This window comes from Phascolarctos cinereus, unplaced genomic scaffold (genome assembly GCF_003287225.1).
Source record: "Phascolarctos cinereus isolate Bilbo 61053 unplaced genomic scaffold, phaCin_HiC Scaffold_5;HRSCAF=322, whole genome shotgun sequence".
Classification (NCBI taxonomy): Eukaryota; Metazoa; Chordata; class Mammalia; order Diprotodontia; family Phascolarctidae; genus Phascolarctos; species Phascolarctos cinereus.
Window position 1 is genome coordinate 230,394,058 of NW_027555958.1, and position 21,247 is coordinate 230,415,304.

At 43.5% G+C, this 21,247-nt stretch overlaps 2 protein-coding genes across 5 annotated transcripts in view; one reads left to right on the forward strand and one right to left on the reverse strand.

Moving 5' to 3' along the window:
- PEX39 (peroxisomal biogenesis factor 39) overlaps window positions 1–18,142 on the forward strand; it is a 59,960-nt gene extending 41,818 nt beyond the window's left edge. The window contains exons 2-3 of one of the 3 annotated variants that reach the window (XR_013487017.1): window positions 4,254–12,845; window positions 17,029–18,142. Coding sequence is in view for 2 of the 3 variants with exons in the window: in XM_078155355.1 (XP_078011481.1) it covers window positions 9,236–9,772 (537 nt within the window). In the remaining variant the exon portion in view is untranslated. Of the gene's footprint in view, window positions 1–4,253 lie in introns of all 3 variants that reach the window. The other 2 variants (XM_078155355.1, XM_078155354.1) reach the window with 2 other exon arrangements.
- On the reverse strand, window positions 12,194–20,440 carry RPL7L1 (ribosomal protein L7 like 1). Of its 2 annotated transcripts, XM_020976855.2 has the most exons (7): window positions 20,216–20,440; window positions 18,452–18,560; window positions 17,090–17,253; window positions 15,493–15,630; window positions 13,822–13,931; window positions 13,452–13,666; window positions 12,194–12,788 (listed from the first exon to the last, which is right to left on the reverse strand). In XM_020976855.2, the coding sequence occupies exons 1-6, from the start codon at window positions 20,227–20,229 to the stop codon at window positions 13,458–13,460; spliced, it is 744 nt and encodes a 247-aa protein (XP_020832514.1). In that variant the 5' UTR covers window positions 20,230–20,440; the 3' UTR covers window positions 12,194–12,788; window positions 13,452–13,457. The 2 variants fall into 2 exon arrangements, with proteins under 2 accessions (XP_020832514.1, XP_020832515.1); XM_020976856.2 differs by lacking the exons at window positions 18,452–18,560; window positions 20,216–20,440 and adding an exon at window positions 17,605–17,694.
- Between the last annotated feature and the right edge of the window lie 807 nt (window positions 20,441–21,247).

Genomic DNA, 21,247 nt, shown 5'->3' on the forward strand with positions numbered 1-21,247 from the left:
ATATTTTCATAATGTTGCTTCAAGAAGATTATATGAGCAGGGAAGGACACAATCAAAGAAGGGATAATCTAGAGAAGTGCTTCATGAATTGGAAAATACCATGTGAAAAGCAAAACCTAGCAAAGAATTGGAATTAGAACGTGTACACTCTAGATCCCTCTCCCAGAGCCAGGTTGCTTCATGTGGCCCCTGAGGGGTTGGGATGGTTTTTTTTTTTCTGTTGTCATTGGCTTGAGCTCCCATTGACTCTGTTCCTCATATTATTAGGGCCTGTGACCAACACCTAGCTCCATTTAAACACTTAACATTGATTAGGAATATTGACATCAAAGATATAGCAAAAGTAAACATACATTTTTCTCAATCCATAATCTTCGTTATATCACCTCACCCACAGTGGAGACTAAGCTAAAAACTTAGCTCAGTTTCTACACAGAATTGGCTCTATCAAGTCCACATTTGTATGTGAGGATGAGTCTTCATCTTAACCTCTACTAGTATGAGTACAGACAATCTATTTTTGCTCCTAAGGGCATTGATTCTGGTGCCTACAAAACCTGGCCAATAAACTTACAGACTGAGGCACCCTCCATATCCCATGATGCTTCATTCCCTCTACCTAGAACAGAACAGAGCAAACACAGAGGCTAAGTACTGAGCTCCATTCTCTGGGCTAAATGGCCTCAGAGGTTACTGCGTGGTCTCTGAGCAGACACCATCAACAGTCACCAAGATCCTCCAAGGGTGACTGTAACAAAAGTGGTAGTAGTGCTGATGCTGACAAGGCCTTTTTGAATGCCCCTGAAACCAATCAAAGCCTCCCCCTCTCCACGTGGTTAGCCAACTGGAACCAATTGTGGAATGTCTACACGTGCTCCCCAGTTTCTCCAAGGCACTTCCCTTATTCCTCATCCCGTTTCTCCTGGAAGTAAGCTCCTTATCTTCTCTATGTGGAGAGATGCCATACTAGGTACTCTAAGTACATACTAGGTGCACACATCAACCCCTCCCCCATTATAGAAACAAAATGGGTGCCCATCAATTGGGGAATGGCTGAACAAATTGTGGTATATGAATGTAACGTAATATTGTTATGTTGTAAGAAACAATGAATATGAAGAATTTAGGAAAGCTTGGGAGATCATATATGGGAGATAGTAGACTATAAGTATGGAATGAAGTATACCTCAGTCAATCAACATGTATTTATTAAGTGCCCACTGTGTACCAGATACTATTCTAGGTGCTTTAGGGACAAATGTAACCTGTAGCTCAAAGCTCATTTGTATAATACTGTCTTCATCGATGGAAATTGATTGCTCAATACTCAGATTACAATGCTGCGTGAGGGATGATGTTGGCAAGAGCTTGAGAAAGAAGAGAGATCTTGGTTTTCTGCCTTCCCGCTTTGAGAGAGAACAAATGCAACTCTAAATTTCCTTTGGGGAGAGGTCCTTGAAGTAAAAGGAAGATTCTGGAAGGAGCCAACCTATAGAGGAGCCAGCACCTTGATCATATCCCCGTGTACAGCTAGCTTTACTGGAGATCTTGGAAAGTTTTCTCTTTGGATAAGATCTGGAAGTCTTTTGCTCTTGACTGAGCTAAGATCTCTCCCAACTGGAGAGCTTATTCACTCTGATGGTGTATTCTCTGATGATATCTCTGTATACCTTCTCTGATTTCTATTTATTATTGGCTTGGATGAATGGGTTTATTTTCTATTCACTATGTGTGGTCTTTGTGGAACTGGCACCTGATGGAAAGAAAGTCAAGCCTTGGAAATATAGCTTGGGGGACTCCTTTCCCATTAAGTTAAAAACTATTTCCCCTAGACTAATAATATTATAAAATTATTTCCCTTAGACTAACAATAAAAGAGGGTGGATAGATATAATTCTAGCTCAGTTCCCTGTCTTTTCTAAGGAGAGCAGAGCAGGTGTCCTCTGGTTCCAACCTCCTGCTTCCTCTCCTGGCAGGAATCAAAGTGTTCCTTGCAGAAAGGTGAATGGAGGAGTCTCTAGAGATCTCTGTTCGTGTTGTTGTTGTCTCCTTTAGACAGACTCATGGAAATACAAATAACCTGAATGGACGACATAATCACCCCTTACATAGACAAAAGTTAAATAGTACCAGCTCTCAAGGAGCAAATATTGTCGGGGGAAACAACATATGTGCATGTTTGTGTGTAACTGCATATGAAATGAATACAAGATAACTTTAGGGATGAGGCCCTAGCAGCTGGGAGGGTAAATGCATGATCGTTCACAAATAAACAGTCTGTGTGTTTGTTTTGCTCGGCTGTACTTTGTTGCAAGGGAGAATTCTACTGGGATGGAGTCACTTGTGTAACACTTTGTACATAACACCATAAGACAACTGGGGCGCTGTAGTAGTGGCCAGATTTGGAAATTAGTTAGGGAAATTATAGACTGTGGCTCAAAACATCAAAAACAGGGAATCTCTGATTCTACACCCCACCACCTCACATCTGGAACCTCTTCTTTTAGTTCAAGCTCTTCCCTTCTTTCTCCTCACCCCTTCACATTCACAGAACATAAAAATTCAACATACTGTGGCCACATAGTTATTGAACGTCATTAAAATAAGAGGAAAGTCTACCCCATTAATAAAATTAATAAATCAAATAAAAGGAAAAATCAGCTGCCATTCACTTATATGATGAATACAAAGCCTCAGTTTAACCTCAGTAGCTTTCTGCTCCCAGTTTTTAGCTTGGCAACCAGGAAGTCTCTGTCTTAAAGGGAAGGGAAGGAAAAGAGAAATGCATTTTTATGTCTGAGAGAATTTGCATTTCTTTGTCACTTCCCTGTCCCCTTTCTTGTGCAGCTCTTGGTCCTTTGGAAAATTATCCTGCTTCCCAGTCCTTTTTCTGAATCATCACCGTCATCACTCCTCTAATCCTAGCAAGCATGTGACAACATAGAAAGGAATTTTCTAAATAATCCAATAACACAATAAAGCATGGGCCAATGTTAGTCCCTGAGCAAATTGTCACAGTTCTTCAGTTAGGCTCCCGGATTTTAGGTATTGGTTATTAGATAAAGGCAATTGATGGGAATTTAGGGATATCTAACAACTGGCTGACTGAAGAACCAGCCATGCCCTCAGTGGCCTTGACAGGGCAAGAGACATGTAGGAATGGATGCAGAATAAACTGAGCAGAACCAGGAGAACAATTTATACCGTAACACCAACAATGTAAAAGCAACAACTCTGAAAAATCAAGAATTCTGATCAATGTTTCATAGACCTTCTGGCTAGGCTGGACTCACTGATTCCAAAGAAAGACTAAACAGCCTGGAAGTTGTGTTTCTTCCACGTAAGAGAAAAGAGGGCTCTTACCCTGAGATAGACTGGAATTTCTGGTATAGAGGGAGTTGGAGAAATCTCTGTGAAGAGGGTCCAAAAGAGAGTTTTGAGAGAGTGCACTTGTGGTGGAAGTGGCAGTCACAGATGGACAACTCTTCCCAGGAGATAGAGACATTTCTTAACAGCTGGAAGCCTTTTACTCGTAGTTTGGCTTTTTAAGACAATCCGGCAGACAATGACTGAATTCTTGCTTCCTTGAGAAATTGCTGGAACTAAGGCAAATATATTCCATTCTCCCTCGCTTTTGTTTTCTTGCCTGGAACAGTAGGTGAGAAAGCTAATTACTAAGGATTGTTTGGATCTTTAAACCTTTTGCCTAGTAAGTTTTTGTTTTTTAACTATAGTTTGATAAAGATACTTTCACTGGCATAATAAGTTTGATGTTTTGCTATAAAAAATGTGAAATGAGGTAAGGAAAAACTATGGATATTTGATAGTACTAAATTCAGCTGGCTGGAATATCATCATCCTGGGTACTGCCCATCTCCAGAGAAAGAACTGGTGGAGCCTGAATGCAGATCAAAGATACTTTTTCTTTACTTTCTTTTTTTCCTGTCTGTTTTCTTTCACAGCATGACTTACATGAAAATGTTTTGCATGGCTACACATGTATAACCTATGTGAAATTGCTTGCCTTCTCAATGATAGGGATAGGGGATGGGTGGAGAGAATTTGGGACTCAAATTTTGAAAAAAGAATGTTAAAATTGTTTTTTACATGTAATTGGGGAAAAAAGTATTAGATTAAATAGAGGGAGAAAAGATTATCATCCTGACTAGTCGATTAACAGATTGTCTGGGGGCTCAAAGGATCTTATGCATTCTATTTACAATTTGTATTTTAAAGTTTTGTTTGCTTTTTAGCTTTGCAGAGAAAGGAAGCCACGTGGAACTGGCATCTTTGTCCTGGACTAAAACTTTCAGGAGCTAATCTCATTATCTCTAATGAGACTGGTCTGTTTGAGCCAAGAGCTTTTTTCCCACCCTGTCCACTCACTAGAGAGAGAGGGTGGTAGAGGAATGGAGACCCCCAAGAGAAGGTCTTGCCTTGAGGCACCGACAGTGACCTCTGCTGGGCAACAAATGCCATAACCAACATGATTCCAGAGGACTGGTGAACTATGCACCACTTCACCTTCTGCCAAAGAGGTGATGGATTTAAGTAGCAGAATGAGACATACATTTTTGGATATGGAGGATGTGGGAATTTGTTTTGCTTGACTATATCTATCTGTTGCAAAGGTTTTGTTTTTCTTTTCTTATTTAAATTGGGGAAGGTTGAGGGAGGGAAAACAAATGCTTGTTAATTAAAAAAAGAAAAATTTTAAAAGATGAGTCAGCTCTGAGAAAAGAGTTGGCTTTTCATTTTTTTTCTCTTCGAGAGTGGGGTGAGGAAGGAAGGGAATTTTACTCTCCTCTCCACCCCCCCTCCTATGGGCAGCGTGTCTTGCTGCAGAAGAACTTGGCATCTTCCAGTGGAGCTGGGAGTCCAGCTGTGGAGTCCAGTCAAGTCAGTGAGAGGAATCGTGAGTTTGTTGACTGGAACTGGGATACTGCTTAGGAGGTGGCAGGCCCCAGAGCTGAGACTTCTACTGGTTCTGGGGTATGGGTTGTGGTTCTTTCTGAAAGAGCAGAAGACTACCCTAGGTCAGGATTTCAACTGAGGCCAAAGCTGGAGACAGTAGAGACCACAGCCAAACATCAGAATTTTGTGTGTGTGTGTGACTGCTAAATCGTCATTTCATATTTCACTTGGGCTCCAAACTGTCCAAATAACTCCCTCCAGAACCACGTTTTTTTTTTTGGCAAGCCAAGTCAGGAATTAATCTCATTTCCCTCCAAGAAGAGACTGGTGGAAGCAGTGGATGTTTCTACAACACTCAGGATCTCCGAACCTCCTTCACTCACAAGGTAGCCTCTAAGACTGGAAATGTCCATTACAGGATTGCTATTTAGTCACCAAAAATCAGGGCTGTGAGATCTACTCTCAGGTTCATCCAGGCAGGACTTTCACTTAGGTTGCCAGTTTTTAGTCAGCATCTGGCTAGGGGGTGAGGTGGGAGGTCTTGCTGGAATAGTCCTGACATAATCTGTAACCAGGAAGTGAATAGAACACTGAGGGCATCTCACTCCCTTCTAAATAGCTACTGAATCAATGGCTCTTCCTGCTCAATAGCCAATACGTTTGTTTTGTTATGTTTTCCCGTCATCCATCCCCTAAATGCTTGTGTTCTTCAATGCTGATCAGAAGCATGTAGTGTACCTATGTGAATGCTCCATGACCCTTGTTACACTTAATGTGACTATAGCCCCACCTTCAGGTAGGTGTAGTCCTCTTAAGAATAGCCCTGTCAATCAGGGTAGGGAGATATAACAACAACAATAATAATAGCTAACATTTACTTGAGACATATGCACATATATGTATAATAGCTAACATGGTACCTACTATGTTCCAGGTACTGTGCTAAGCACTTTACAATTATTATATCATTTGATTCTCACAATTGTTGAGGGCCTATCTTAAGAGTCTGATAAGGGTTTAAGATCCAAGGCAGAGTTTGACCTCTGCTCAGGCTTTTACCCAAAAGGGCTCATGGATTAAGTGGTACGGCTCCCCAATTCCTTCCTGATAATGAGATCTCTGAGACATCCCTTCTCTCTCTTTGAACCTTAGATTTACATATTTACTCCTCTATGCAGGTGGCACCAAGGCACCTGGGAAAACCTTGGAATCTACAGCCCAATCTAGGAACCCTGATAAGGAGGAAATTCATGATTGTTACATCCTCAGCAGATGTTCTGGGGAGTATCTCACGGGGAGGACTCTTTGAAGTTAGGCTAGATATTCTGTGCCCTCAGATGAATAAACTGAGTCAGTAATTCTACTCCGCCTGGCCCATGTCATAAGTTATTTCACGCCTCTCCGTTCGGTGTACGATCTGGTTGTGGGCAACACACAATAACCCTGAGAGTTAGGTGGCATCATTATCCCCATCTTACAAGAGGAAACTGAGGCAAACAGGGGTTAAGTGACTTGCCCAAGGTCACATAGCTCACAAGTATCTAAGGCTGCATTTGAACTCAGATCTTCTTGACTCTAGGCCTGGCACTCCATCCACTGTGCTACCTAGCTGCCTCTAAATAGGAGAGACCTGGATTTAAATCTTGGTTCAGATGTTTATTAGTTGTACAAACTTGGACAAGGCCCCTTCTGAGCCTCGCCTTTTTATCTGTAAAATGGGGGTATCCTACCACCTATGCTAACCTAACTCATAGGATGTTTGGGACTCACTACGCAAATATAAACAACCATGATGATGATATCCAGCCACTGGATTAGGAAGTCTGCAGAGACAAGAATAGGGACTCAGTCTTGAACCTATTTCTGGTGATCCTGATATACCATGTGAGTTTTGCCAGCCAAAAAAAACAAGCAAAAGTATCACAAAACAAAAAACTCCCACAGTTATGATGTTTTTAAATTTTTTATTTATTAATTTATTTTTATTTATCAATAATCACTTCCATATGCTTTTGAGTTTAAAATTTTTCTCCCCCTTCCTCCCCATCACCCTCCCCAAGACAGTGCACAATCTGATATAGGCTATACATTTACATTCTTATTAAACATATTTTCACATTAGTGAAGTTGTAAGTAAAAATTAAAACCAGTAGGAGGAACCATCAGAAAGAGAAAACAAAACTCAACAGAAGAGGAAAAAAAAAGCAATTCAACTTCCATAGTTCTCTCTTTGGATGTGGATAGCATTTTCCATCACAAGGCCTTTGGAGATGTCTTAGATCCTTGTATTGCTGGGAAGGATTAAGTTTATGAATATTAGTCACCGCACAACATGGCTGTTATCATGTACAACATTCTCTTGGTTCTGCTCGCTTCATTCAGCATCAGACCATACAAGTCTTTCCAGGTTTTTCTGAAGTCAGCCTGTTCATCATTTCTTATAGCACAATAATATTCCATTACATTCATATACCACAACTTGCTCAGCCATTCCCCAATTGATGGGCATCCTCTCAATTTGCAATTCTTTGCCACCACAAAAAGAGCTGCTATGAATATTTTTATACATGTGGATCTTTTTTCCATTTTTATGATCTCTTTGGAATGTAGCCCTAGAAGTGCTATTGCTGGGTCAAAGGGTATGCACATATGATGTTTTTTTTTAGCCATGTGATGAATTAAGGTTGTTGTATGTAATGAGAAAATAGAAATCATTGAAGGGGGCAAGTAGGTGGTGCAGTGGATAGAGCACTGGCCCTGGATTTAGGAGGACCTGAGTTCAAATCTGTCCTCAGACACATGACACTTACTAGCTTTGTGACCCTGGGCAAGTCACTTAACCCCCTTGCCTAGCCAAAAAAAAAAAAAGAAAGAAAGCATTGAGATCCATTTTGTGAATCATTGTGGTATATTGGAGGAGGTGATGAATTTAGAGTCAGTTTGGGTTTGAATCCCAGCTCTTATATTGTCTTCAACACGTTGATGGAAGAAACTAGGGGTACTCAAGGAGAAGGAAGACCCTGTGGAGGTATTTGATAGCTGTGTTCCAAAATCTGAAGAGTTGTCATGGGGAGGAGGGATCAGGATGGTTTTATTTGGCCCCAGAGCGTAGAACCAGGGGCATGGGTGCATATTCCCAAGAGGCTTGATGTCAGGAAAAACTTCTTAACGATTAGAGCTGGCCAAAAGAGGAATGGAGGTGATAGATTCCCTCTCCTTGGAGGTTAAGAGACTGAATGACCACTTGTCAGAAATGTAAAGGTGGAGATTCCTTTCGGATATAGGCCGAACTAGATTGTGGCTAAATTCCCCTCCAACTGTGATTCTGTAAAGTCCCCTCTCTGGGCTGCAGTGTCCTCATCTGCAAAACAAGGGGGTTGGAATAGATGATTGCTAAACTCTTTAAACAGGGGCAGCTAGGTGGTGCAGTAGGTAGAGTGCTGGGCCTGGAGTCAGGAAGACTTGAGTTCAAATCTGGCCTCAGGCACTTACTAGCTATGTGACCCTGGGCAAGTCGCTTAACTCTGCGCTCAGTTCTTCATCCAAACAATAGAGGGACACATTAGAGGAGGAAATGGTAAACCACTCCAGTATCTTTGCCAAGAAAACCCCAAATGGGGTCACAAAGAGTTGGACATGACTGAACAAAACTCCTTAAAGTGCTGCACAAATAGGAATAGTTATTGTCTTGGTGCAGCGGAAAGAGTACTGCTTTTGGAGTCAGAAGACCTAAGCTGAGATTCCTGACACCTCTTTCTACCTGTGTGACCTTGGGCAAGTGACCTCAGTTTCCTCATGGGTAAAATGTGAGGGAGTGTGTTGGACTAAAGATGACCTCTGAGGTTATGTAAATCTAAGGTCTCCTGATCATTTCTCTCTCTGATATTCTGATTCTGTGATTGTGCTCCCCCTTTCCGGGATGACTTGGTAGGGCCCATTGAGCTATCCTATGTCATTTCTATGCTTGACATTCCGATTCTGTGATTGTGCTTCCCATTCCGGGCTGGCCTGGTATTCTATGATCATTCTTCCCTTGACATTCTGATTCTGGGATTGTGCTCCCCCCTCCGGGCTGGCTTGGTAGGGTCCAGCCCGTTTCTCCTGCCCGTCCCCAGTTCTTTTCCGGCCTCCCAAATCGGAAGCGGGAGCTCTCACGCCTTCCCCGGTTCTGCTTTGCCTCCTTTGGAGTTGTCTTTGTGCCAGGTGTAGCCGTGCCCTCCTGCAGAGGTCAGTGCGCACGGGACGGAGTTGGGGTGTGTCTAGCCAGGCCGTGTTCTCCGCTCTTGGCAGCAGACCGGGCCCGGGAGCTGGCCAGCTGCAAATGCAGCCCGGCCGGATGGGAAAGGAGGACCCGGGGCCCGGCCCGGCGGGAGGGGAGGACCCGGAGCCCGGCCCCGCGGGAGGAAAGGACCCGGGGTCTGGCCCGGCGGGAGGGGAGGACCCGGCCCCAAGCCCCGCCGCCGTGCATGCAGTGAGGCCCCGCGTCCCCGGGCCGCCGGCGCGGGAGGAGGAAGAGGAGGAGGGTGGCCCGAGCCCCCTCGGAGGAGCAGCCCGGGCACGAGAGCCGCGCTGCGCCGAGGCTGAGCAGGCGAGGCCAGCCCGGCCCCGCGACCCGGAGCAGAGCCTGGCCGCCCCCGGGGCCCCGGCGCTGCCGGAGGAGGGGGAGGCCCCGGAGCCGTCTCGCGCCGTGTCTCTCTCGGAGATTCTGCGGATGGTTCAGCAAGGCCAGGACATTCCCGGGCTGGAGAAGCTGCACATCACGGCCACCTGCAGGGAGCCCACCGCATCGCAAATCCCCCGGAGACCCAAGCCTTGGGAAACCCGGCTCCTGGCCAGCCCCGCGGTGCCCTCGCCCTAGACCCGCTGGCAAGACTGGACCCCCCCTCCCCCCGCCCGGGACGAGGCCGCAGCTGAGCCCCCCAGCCACCTGGTGAATCCGGCCGCCGGCAGTCACGTATTCATTCAGCAAACGTTAAACACTTACCCTGTGCCTCGCAGCTTAGTGGGGTGAGGTGGGAGTGGGGGTAGTTGGGGGAAAAGAGTACCCTCCCTTGGAGGAGCATTCATGAAAGGAAAGGGCGCTGGACTTGGCCAAGAGACGTGGATTCGAGCCACCTCTGCTGGACAGATCAGTTCACTGCTGAGCCAGTTTTCTCCATACAGTTGGGATGTGCTTGCACTTACCTACCTCAAAGGGCTGTGGTGAGGAAAATGCTTTGCAAACTTTAAAGGACTGTACCAATATGAGCCATGGCTACCTGAACGGAACTGTTGCTTCGAAGACAAGCTGGAGGACAGATATTGAAGGCAACGAATTTAAAAATACTTTATGGGGGAAAAAAGTGCTTACGAAGCTACAGACTTGACAACTTTTGACACTATGAAATGAAGATTCTGTAACTCTCCCAAACCATTAAAAGTACAAACCATCCATAGTACAAAATAAAAACACGTGCTCTGCATGTTATTACACCAGCGTTGACGATCTGAAAATCCACGATTTGACTTTCATGAGCTTGCTAACCAGCAGTCTTGCTTGTTTCCAAATGGAGTTTACAGTGTGGTTATGAGATTGTAAATAAATATGGTATACTTAACCTGTTTTTCACTCGTTGCAATGATCCCACTTGGGGTTTTCTTGGCAAAGAGACTGGAGTGGTTTGCCATTTTCTTCTCCAGTTCATTTTACAGGTGAGGAAACTCAGGTTTTAACAGGGTTAAGCGACTTACCCTGAGTAACAGCTAGTTGTCTGGGCAGATTTGAACTCAGGAAGATGAGTCTTCCTGACTTTAGACCTGAACTAGCTGCCCCTACCATCTAGTACTGTTACCCATTCCTCAGCTAGACTTTATAAACCCTTTATGGCAAGAAACTTTTTTTATATTGCTTCAGATTTGCTTATGATTTTTAGCAAAAAGGAATGGGGCCAGAAGACCTGCATTCAAACTTTAGCTTTGCCACAAAATCCCTTGTAACAGTGAAATCAAAATTTCCACCAACTTGGCTTATTTGTAAAATGACAAGAGTTGTGAAGCATATTCTCTAAAAGCCTTCCAATTTCAACTCAACCAGGAAATTCTCAAGGTGCTAGACTTGTCACGTGCCCGGGATTACAACAGCCATACAGAAACAGGAACAATTGTCAAAGGTCTTTCAAAACCAGCCTCTGACTCTTCTTAGCTATGTGACCCTGGGCAAGTCAGAACCTCCAAATGCTCCATTTTCCTCACCTGTAAAATAGTGGCATATGAATAGGATAAACGGAAATACTTCAGTAGTGTGGGAAGTTTTTAATCTGCACTTTGGGAACTGGTGGTACAAATGACATCCTTTTACCTTTTCTAGTTAAATAGCTTTAATGTGGTCTTTTACGTTGACAAGACCAGGACCCTAACAAAAGTATGCCAGTTAAGAGCTTCCAGCTAGTGTAAAAGGGAAAAGGGAGTCCTTGGCTTATTCCCCACTTAAACCATTAGCACAGACCTGCTCAATTTTAAACAGTCTCAAAAATTTCAAGATTGCTTATTCTTTTTCATTGGAAAGAAGCAAGTGGTGGTACTCTTGTAGAGAAACACAATGCATTCATCACCACACTTCACTAAATGTCAGCGTAGGTAAGGATCTTGCTGCTTTGTATTTCTCAAGTGCCAGATGTCTGCTCTGCATGTTAAATAGTGTGTCAGAAAAAGTGAGATGGATTCAAGGAGCTGCCTAGAAAGAAAGGGGCGAAGCTCCTGTCATGTTCCCAAGACAAAGCTCAATGAGAGAACAGTTATAAAGTGCTGAGCACATAAGTGATTAATAAACCTATGTTTTGTTTTCTCTTCCACGGCCACATAAAAGTGGGCATCTTAGTGACTCTTAGACTACATGTGAAATCTTGGCTAAAACATCTTCCCATTGTGTGGTGGTTGTAGACAGTGCTGAACTTGGGATCAGGAAGACCTGGATTTGAATCCCACCTTAGACATTTCCTAGCCACGTGACCCTGGGCAAGTTCTCTGAGACATATTTCTCTTTGTATAATAGGGCTTAAGGTGCATTTACTCCAGAGGGCTGTTGTGAGGATTAAATGACAGAACATAGGTACAGCATTTTGCAAACTTCAAATATGTTGGCTATTATTATTATTACCCCTTATGGACACTTTGATAATTAGTTACTTATTACCTTAGATTGTGGGGAAAAGATAAGGGGCAAGGGAAGACCACAAAATAAGGGTAATGAAATGCAAAATCTGATTCATACTGACACAGATAGGGCTAAGTGAGTGGCAGGTTACAGTCAATATCTCTACTTTAATGGCAAGAAAGAATGGGACCTGGTGTACAGTGGTGGCATGAGAGTGGTGCCGAAGCATGGGAAGCCCACTAACATAGTTGCTAGGCTGAGTCATATAAGTATCATTAAAAACACAGTCCCAGAGATGATGGCCCATCATATTTGAATGTCACTTCAAAACCCAGATCAGGTCCCACTGTCTTGTTCCAAGTGAAGAGCAGAGTGACAAAGTATATTTTACAACATTCAACTCTCGGAGTAGAGAACCACATATGGCTAACAACTGATTGCTCTCTGGATGGGAGGCCACCACGAAAAAACTGGAATGGGTTGAATCTAGCTTCCAATCCCGAAATAGGAAGTATAGCCACTCCTCTTCGATGGACATGAGACTTTAATCCAAGATGAAGCTGGCTGGATAAACCAATATGGTTTCTTCCTTGAAGAAAAGTAAGGAAGAAAAGTTCCTTCTACATAGGTGATCCTCTTTTCTTCCTATCTCATTAGTTTCCAGAGAAAGTTCCAGCAGAAAAGAAATCTTCTTTGAAGATACTGGGTACCAACTCAGAAAAGATGTAAATCTTCTGAGATCCTAGAGAAAAAAAAATTGAATTAATAGGAGCTTACAGCAACTAACTCAAATTATCAGGTGAGTCTCAAGAGTTGAAAGAGGAAGGATTGCCTCTTCAAAAACCTTATAGTGAACAGTAATGGGAGAAGCATTAGCTTTGGAGCTGGGATCCCCAACTTCAAATTCTGATTTGTGAGACTTCTCTGGCTACCTCAGTTTCTTCAGCTGCAAAATGAAAGTGGCAGGAGTTGGGGGGGGGTGAGAAGGAAAAAAATAAATTAGATGATATCTAAGCCCCTCGTGGCACTTTATCCTATTCCTTGGATCTTCATAGCCTCTCTGAGACCCCTCAAACCACACCAAAAATCATGTGAGTTTAACCCATTTCCTCCACACAGACTTACCCTAAATCAGTACAGAGACATAACTGAGAACAGAAACAAGATTTCCTATTCTGGTTTTAAAGATTTCAAGAAAGCAACACACTTTGAACGCAAATAGTCACAGGTCAATTTAACATCACTGTATTACAGTGGAGCCAACACTTTTAATCCCATGTATACTAACTACAAAGTTTGGGTTCTTTCTAGTACTCCAGTAGCTAAATGTTTAATAACATTTTCTCTCTTCTGGTAGATGCCACAATAGGGTCCTAAAGCCCTTCAGAAACAAGTCCGTTCTTACCTGGGCCTAGTTCAGCTGCCGAATGATCTGATTAATGCTTTCACCTCGGTAGCCAGGTTTGCCCATTTCCTTAAGAAAGCCCACTCTATTCTTGGCAGCATGGCGGGCCACAGACAGGGGGAAAGGACACAGGAACCTCGAGACCTGAGAAAAATGTTCCCCCACTGAGCAGATTTCATGGATGACATCTTCCAGGCAAATGATACCGAACTTCCCTGAAAAAACACACCAGCTTCAATTAGCACCAAGCTCCACTGAACCCCTGCTTTGTTAAAGCTTTGTCTCATTCCTTCTACCTTCAATTTTTATACAGCTGTTCTCTCCCACCTCCACTATCACAAGAAACAGATACCTATAATTCAATTCTCACCTAGACGCTCCTCAATCAGAGTATTATCTGTTAGAGAGACTTTCTTATTATTTATCCTGGCTTGTCCTCGTTTCAGAATGAGCTCACGGACAGATTTTAGGTTAGGATATCTGTGAAAAGAAGGAAAAAAGAGCAAGCTGTTAATTATAGAGGCAGAGTAACCAGAATATAATAAATGCAAAGATGATGCCCTAGCAATCCTATCCCCATTCCACGCCATGAGCTTGGAAGGCACAAAACTGGGTGCTAATCCTCATCCAAAGAAAGAATTTAGGAGTCTGAATGCAGATGGAAGCATACTATATTCAATTCACTCTCCTTTTCTTTTGTTGTTTTGTTTCTTCTTTCTCATGGCTCCTCCCATTCTAATTCTTCTTCACAGAATGACTAATGTGAAAATGTTTAATAGGAATGTATAGAGCCTATATCAGAATGCATGCCACCTTGGGGAGAGGGAGAAAATTTAAAACTCAAAATCTTATGGAACTGAATGCTGAAAATGAAAAATAAATTACTTAATTAAAGCAACAACAACAACAACAACAACAACAAAAAACCTGGGAGCTAAACAGGAAAGCAGTGTCTTCTGGAACCTCATAGAGGCCAGGGGAAAATTTTATTACAGAAGTGTATACTTGACCTAATTTTTAAGTTATGAGTTTTAGTATCAAATCTATTACAAATATTTTTACTCTTGAACACACTATGATCACCAATCCCTAATAAAGACAGAATTTTTGCTCTAGGGGGAAAAAAGGAACTTAGGTTACTCATAGTACAGGCCTTTTTTGGGGGGGCAATTAGGGTTAAGTGACTTGCCTAGGGTCACACAGCTATTGAGAGTCCAGTGTTTAGTCTGAGGCTGGCTTTGAATTCAGGTCCTCCTGACTTCAGGGCCGGTGCTCTATCCACTGCGCCACCTAGCTGCCCCAGTACAGGCCTCTTAAACACCTTAATCCAAGCTGGGGTTTCCCTGCCCCGCACATTATCCTTTAGGTAAATAGGACAGGGCTTCTTCCTTCTTATGCTTTTAAAAAGAGGTTTTTAATTTTTCCATCGCACTTTTCACTAGTAGTTGCTTCACAGGATGAATCCTGCTGCCTCAGACTATCTGAGTTTCTGCTTTTCTTTTGGGGAAAATACTCATCCACCTCTACCAGGAAAGTTCTGCTTCCTAGGACCCCAACACTGAGCAAAACTCCTCCTACCCAATTCTCATAAAGAGTGTAATTCTGTCATATCTGAATATTATTGCTACCTTCAATCTTGGAACCTTTCAGCATATATCATTAACTATCTCCTGAAACACACCAGCCAAACACTCAGTGGTACAGAGTGGGGGATATGGAATGTAAGCCAGTCCTCTTACCTGAAGTTCACAAAAACCAAAAAATCCCCATATATATTATTTCCTGCACAGCCTCCAGCTAATTTCATGCTCTTCTCCCCTCCCCAGATCACACACTTAGAAGAGAGTCAGTAATATCTCTTCCTCCAACATAGTAAAAATGGGCACTAAAGAACAAGACCACCATGTTTTTCCTCAACTATTTTCTTCCACTCAGTTTAAATGCCCTCTCCCTTCTATCTAATTCACAACCCCTGTCCCCGTCTTGGTTCCCCACTCCCTCCCCTCCATCTGGACAAGGTTACCAGGAACTCATCACTCACCCCCAAGCTACATAAGGCTCTATAATTCGCAGTTTCTTTAAGGAATCAGGGGTCATTTTAACAAACACGCCGCTATAAATTTTCTTCAGACGAAGTTCCTCTATAGTCTTTGTCACCTGGTTACTCACTCCATTAATCCTGATAAAAGACAGCACAGAAATTAGTCTCTTGTGTACAGACAATACTAAGCCTTGGAAAGGCTCTTTAGAAAAATCAGCCCTTTCCTCTGAGCTGTAAGATGTTTTCCTCAGAAGTTGAGACTCTACTCTCCAAACCGTTCTCAGAAACCCAGCAAAGAAGAGTAGACAGAGGAAAGCAGTGAAAAAAAAGTAAAAGCTAGCATTAATTTAACTTGTTAAGTGCTTTACAGCCCAAGACTATGCTCAGTTCTGCAGTGAGCTTCAAGTTCCTAGGTTCTTCTAGTCTCAGTTCTGCCATTTATTATTAGTTGTGAGCCTTTGGACAAGTCGTTTCATCTGATCTGCAACATGAAGATTGTTGTCAAATTCAGACAATGAATTGTTCATCTCTGTGAACAGTGGCCTTCCAAGAGTTAAACTGCTTGAAAAAGATAACATGGGAAGGCATCCTGATTTCAGATTACATATGGAATATGGCCTAGAAAAGTAGGTTTTACCTGATTTGTAGAACACTATGAATGTCATCCTGGGGAATTTGGGTCTTTAATGTTATAGCCCCTTGAGGTTTCTGAACAGAGGAATTACATGAATCAAATCAGTATTTCAGAAAGATGTGACAGTGGTGTGTAGACAGGCTTAATACTGTTTCTACCTCAAAGGACCTCAAAGCTTGTGAATTTTTCTTTTCTTGGGATTCCTTGAAGTATCTGAAAACAGTCCTAGCTGATGTGGGAGGGGAAAGGAGCAGAGAAAGGTGAGAAGCTTTAACGTCTTTCAATTTTAAAGGTGTTATCATTAGAGTTGATTAAATTTTCCAAGGACTTTTATAGTAATAAGGAGTGGATTCTACAGCTTATTTAAGAAACACAAGTGACTCCTTGTGGAGTGTATTATACTGGGGTTTATAGATATAGACTGATCTAGGTGAAAGGCCCCTTCCAACTCCCAGTTTTGTGATTCTGCGATCAATAGGATTCTTTGTGGCAAGAGACATTAAAAAGCTTCGCTATCATTAATTATAAGGAGTTCTGAGGTCTGGTATTCTCTCTGTATGTGCAAGTAACCTTGTTTGAATAAGGTGGTTCAAGCTGAACAATCAGTTGTAAATGGGTAAGTGATCCCAATCTCTAGTACAGACGTATCCCCTGAATCTGCTGGACAGTTCTACCTGGATGTCCTGATGTCACCTCAAATGCAACATGGTTAAAGCTCAACTCTTTATCACCCTACTTTCCAGCCTCAGAGTCACAAGTCACAAAGGATTACTCTGTCTTCCCGACCACACTCGGGATGCCACTAGTGTTTTGACCCATGCCACCCAACCTGTTCAGAATACCTCCCAACAATGCTTCAAGGCCCTAAGCCTTCTCTAAACTATCTCTCTGAACTCTTACAGATCCTGGCAGGGGGTGTCTCAGAACCTTCACTAGGGTAACCCCACCCATATGGAGGCTCACCTCTCCATACGGACCACAAAGGCCAGACGATGCGAATCCTTCAGCACATAGCACCCAGGCTTTGAATCCAGGCGTCTGAGACGAGCTATATCACGGACGATCCGATGGGACTCATGGACGAATGATTCCAGCCGCCTGAATTTGAGCTGGCTCCCTTTCTTTTGCTAAGAGTAGACAAAAGAGGAAATATTTCTGGTCTGTACCTCAATTCCCTTTACTTCCCACAACCTGATTGTTACTATTAGTCATCATGTGCTGTCAGTGTTTTAACAGGGACAACAAATATATTTATCCTGTTTTACAGGTGAAAAAAGTAAGGTCCCAAGGAACTTGAATAATCAAAAGACCCAGGACAAAAGTAGGGAAAGCAATCAACAAAGAAGCACAAAACTTCCTCGGGGCCTAGATTGTTAGTACTGAGCTGATATGACAATAAAAAATTTAGTATGTATTCATTTAGAAAAAACAAAACAAAAAAACCCCCCAAAAACAAAACCTATTTTCAAGGAGCCTACCATGAGCATAGAACACTATTCCTGCCACCACGGTTTTTCATCTTCAAACATTTATTGTGCATCTGTTGCACTGAGGCTTTGGTCACCTTAGAAGTTTATTACTGAAAGACCAGATGAATTAAATAACTGAACAGAAAAATTGCTCAAAATAAACAAATTAGCACAAGGATGAAAAGGGGGCAATGGGTTATCTTAGCAAGATTTCCTAGAGACAAAGACTTTTAATAGAAAGCTCTAAATAAGTATTTTGACCCAGGCTACTTAGTAAAGGCTAGAGGTAGTTTTATATTCTAATCAGAAACATGGTTACGTCTAAAGCCTTTTCTTACTGCTGTCATTTCATTCCAATCCTATCTTTAAACACCCTTACCCCCCCCCAATTCAAATGCCAAACTGTCCTCCAACAAGCCTTTATTAAATGCTAGGTACCATACATAAGACAAAACTGAAGCAGCCTTCTTCTCCCTCCCTCTCAAGGAGCCTTCATTCTTTTGGAGAATTATACTTATTAAAGAACTGTTTCCAACTTCTTCTTCAATTGGTGTTTGTGTGTGTGGCCTTTAAGATACCTGCGAGCAACAACAATGTTTTTCTTTTGTGTGTCTTTCAGGGCCTAACACACCTCTCACAGGTGTTTACAAAGAGCAGGTGCTCAAAATTTAAAACAAGTGATATGTCTCAAGTTACCCCAATACTGTCAGGCCTCCTTCACTCCAAGTCCAGTACCTTATTCCATTTCACCACACAGCCACCCATGAGCCTGCTGGGTAAAAACTATGCTCAATACCGCACAGAATGCTTGACCACCTGATGTTCATTCTCTCCTCCCTTCATCTTAAACCCTTACCTTCCTCTTTTCCAAAAGTGCTTGCTTAGCCTGAGTTGCTTTGAGTGCTTGGTAAGCTTTCCTCTTCTTCAGGAGGTTCTCTGGAACCAAAGGGATCTTTCTTCTCGGCCTAGTTTAGAAAACAATGAGTATATAGTTTCTGCTTTTGCAGTTTACCTAATGGAATGCCCCCTCCCCACTTCCTTCCGAGTTAAAGCCACACTCAAACAACAAAGAAAAAAAAACTAGAAAACTTTTCCAGCTTCTCCCTCAAATCTCACTTTGTTTTGCACTTTCCTAATGTACTTATCATGCCTTGCAACTGCATGCCTTTTTATGAGGGCCCATGCCCAATAACAACAGTAGCTAGCATTTAAATAGTACTTTAAGGTTTGCAAAGTCCCTTAATAGAGGGGCCCCGAGGTCCCCTTGCACGCTCAGTTAAGGGGCATATGTTCATACCCTTTGATTTTTCACTATATACTGATAAGCATTTAAGATCAATTGAGCCCCAACAAGGGCCAAAAACCTGAATCAATCTTTTCTTCCTGAGTGAGCTAAGAATGCCCCTTCCTGTGTCAATAGCTCACTAAGGCACCTTTAACCCAGACACTACCGTGATGGTGGTAAAGGAAACACAGATATCCTGGATCTCACATTTGCCTATCTTATTTAAATTTCCTTTCTCATGCTCTGGTTAAACATATGGAGACCATAAAAGTGAGTAACACAGACATCCTGAGTCAGGGTTTAAATGTCCTCCAAAAACTGCTTGATGCAGTCAGAGTTAAAGCTCTGCCTCCATGTAACATGTTACATGCTGCTAACTTAAGGGAATGAAACAATATGGATTTACTTATCATCTAGCTTGTTGTCTCTTTAACCAACTTTCAGGGCGCCAATACCTAGGAAGTAGGTGCTAGCTAGAATTAACTCCATTTTACATACGAGAAAACTGAGGAGAGGCTGCGATTTGCCCAGGGCCACACTTCAATTAAGTGTGTCCAACCAACCGCCAATTTAGGATCTACTATGGCCATACACTGGAAATAGACAGGAAAGGGCGCCAATCCCGGCCTCAAGAAGCTAGGGGAATACAACACTTTATAGATAATCAATCACACATAAGGTACACCTACAATATAAATACAAAGGCACTGGGGGAGGGGTGTCGAACACAACAACTGGGGGATTCTGGAAAGGCCTCTTGAAGGATAAGGCACTTAATCTGGGCCTTGAAGGGGGCTAAAGGCCTCCAAGAAGAAAAGGTAAAGAGAGAGAGCACCAGGGCAGAAGCCCCCTGTGGAGGTAGGGCACCTTTAGAAGACATCGTTGATCCTGACCTTTGCCCTCTTCCCAGTTTTCCAAAACCGCCCCTCCCCGAAAAAAAACCCTCCACGTGGCTGCGGAGTATTTGGAGCCGAAAGAGCCGCGTTACCTAAAAGCGGGCTGCTGCTGTTCCCCCTACCCAAACCAGACAACGCATCCTTCGGTCTCGCCGCCCGCCGCCCCGCTCCCCCTGCCCCGCGCCACGCACTCGAGAGCTTTCGCCCCGACGCTAGGGTTAAGTCTAGGAGGGTTCCTCGTCAGGCCCGAGGCCAGGCGAGTCAGACCTGGGGAGAAGCCGGGCCCCACGGCTCGACAGCAGGTAGGAGGTCACTCCGATTCACACCAGGGACGCCCAGCACGAACCCCAAAGTCCCCACCCTCTCCTGCCCCCCGACAAAACCCCAAACCCGCGGATGTTGGCGGATGCTCGGCACACCACGAACGGCTAACACTCACTCAGGTTCCGCCATGTTTCCTGCGTCCCTCGCTGAGCATGCGCAGCTGCACGCTTCTCCCTAAAGAGATGCTCACGCTGATAGCTTCTAGGCTAATTTGACCATAGAGTTAGTGTATTCTAAGCTGGGGCTGGAGGGAGCCCGGCTTCTATACTGATAAAGAAGGCAGAGGGTGTTACCACCCAGATCCTTCTCCTGGGAAGATACTAAATCTCCTTTCTTACTGTCTTGCGTTTTCTTCCAAACCGAGCCGGGAGTGGTAAACTACATTCCCCATAAGTCAGAGCAGCTCTGCAGGCGGTGCCCGGAAGACAAGAGTCTGCAAACACTCAGACCCTTTCAGCATAACAATCTTCTGGTGGGGGAGTTTTGGGAGTTCATAACAAACTACACTTCCCATAATTCCAGTTTGTTAACGGTGACGTCACTTCCCGCGTTGCTCTCTCCCCCCTCCCCCTCCCCCCTCCCAACTTTCTTTTTCACCCACTGAAAAAAAAACTTCTGGGTCTTTTCTGTGTTCCACTTTGTATGTAAAAGACCACCTAAAACCTGTTTAAGAATCAGTCTCCCTTGTTCTGCAGTCTGAATGGACTGATTATTGATATTAGAGAACCCGTTTGAGTGCAGCGTAAAGAGCCTGACACCAGTCACCTGTGTGCTCTAGAGAAAGTCATTCATCTGTGCCTTAATTTCCCCCTCTGTAACATCAGGATAATAATACTCGCGGGACCTGCCTTTGAGGGTGGGGAATCAAATGGGATAATTAAGGTGCGAACGCAGTTAGTAAAAGCTGAAGTGTACGGAGTGTGACCCGAAATGAACCTGGGCAAAATTGGAGGAGGCCAAAAGAGAGTCCAGGCCTCCCACAGTGATGGAAGATGCATTTGTCTCCATGAGGCCACTGGGGACATCTTCTGGGAGCGCGGCTGGGAGGTACTCAAAGGTGGAGGTGGGATACTTACTAAATCACAGGATGATTAAATCACACGGTAGATTATTCGATCGGCTCCAGCTATTGTGAATGATGACCCCC

Bases quoted from the DNA above. Each gene is read 5' to 3' on its own strand.
- RPL7L1 (XM_020976855.2), bottom strand. The intron at 17,254-18,451 runs GTAAGGGTTTAA...GTCTACTCTTAG, and splicing joins CACTTTTGGAAAAGAGGAAG to CAAAAGAAAGGGAGCCAGCT. The intron at 13,667-13,821 runs GTGAGAATTGAA...GTGTTTTTTCAG, and splicing joins TCTGATTGAGGAGCGTCTAG to GGAAGTTCGGTATCATTTGC.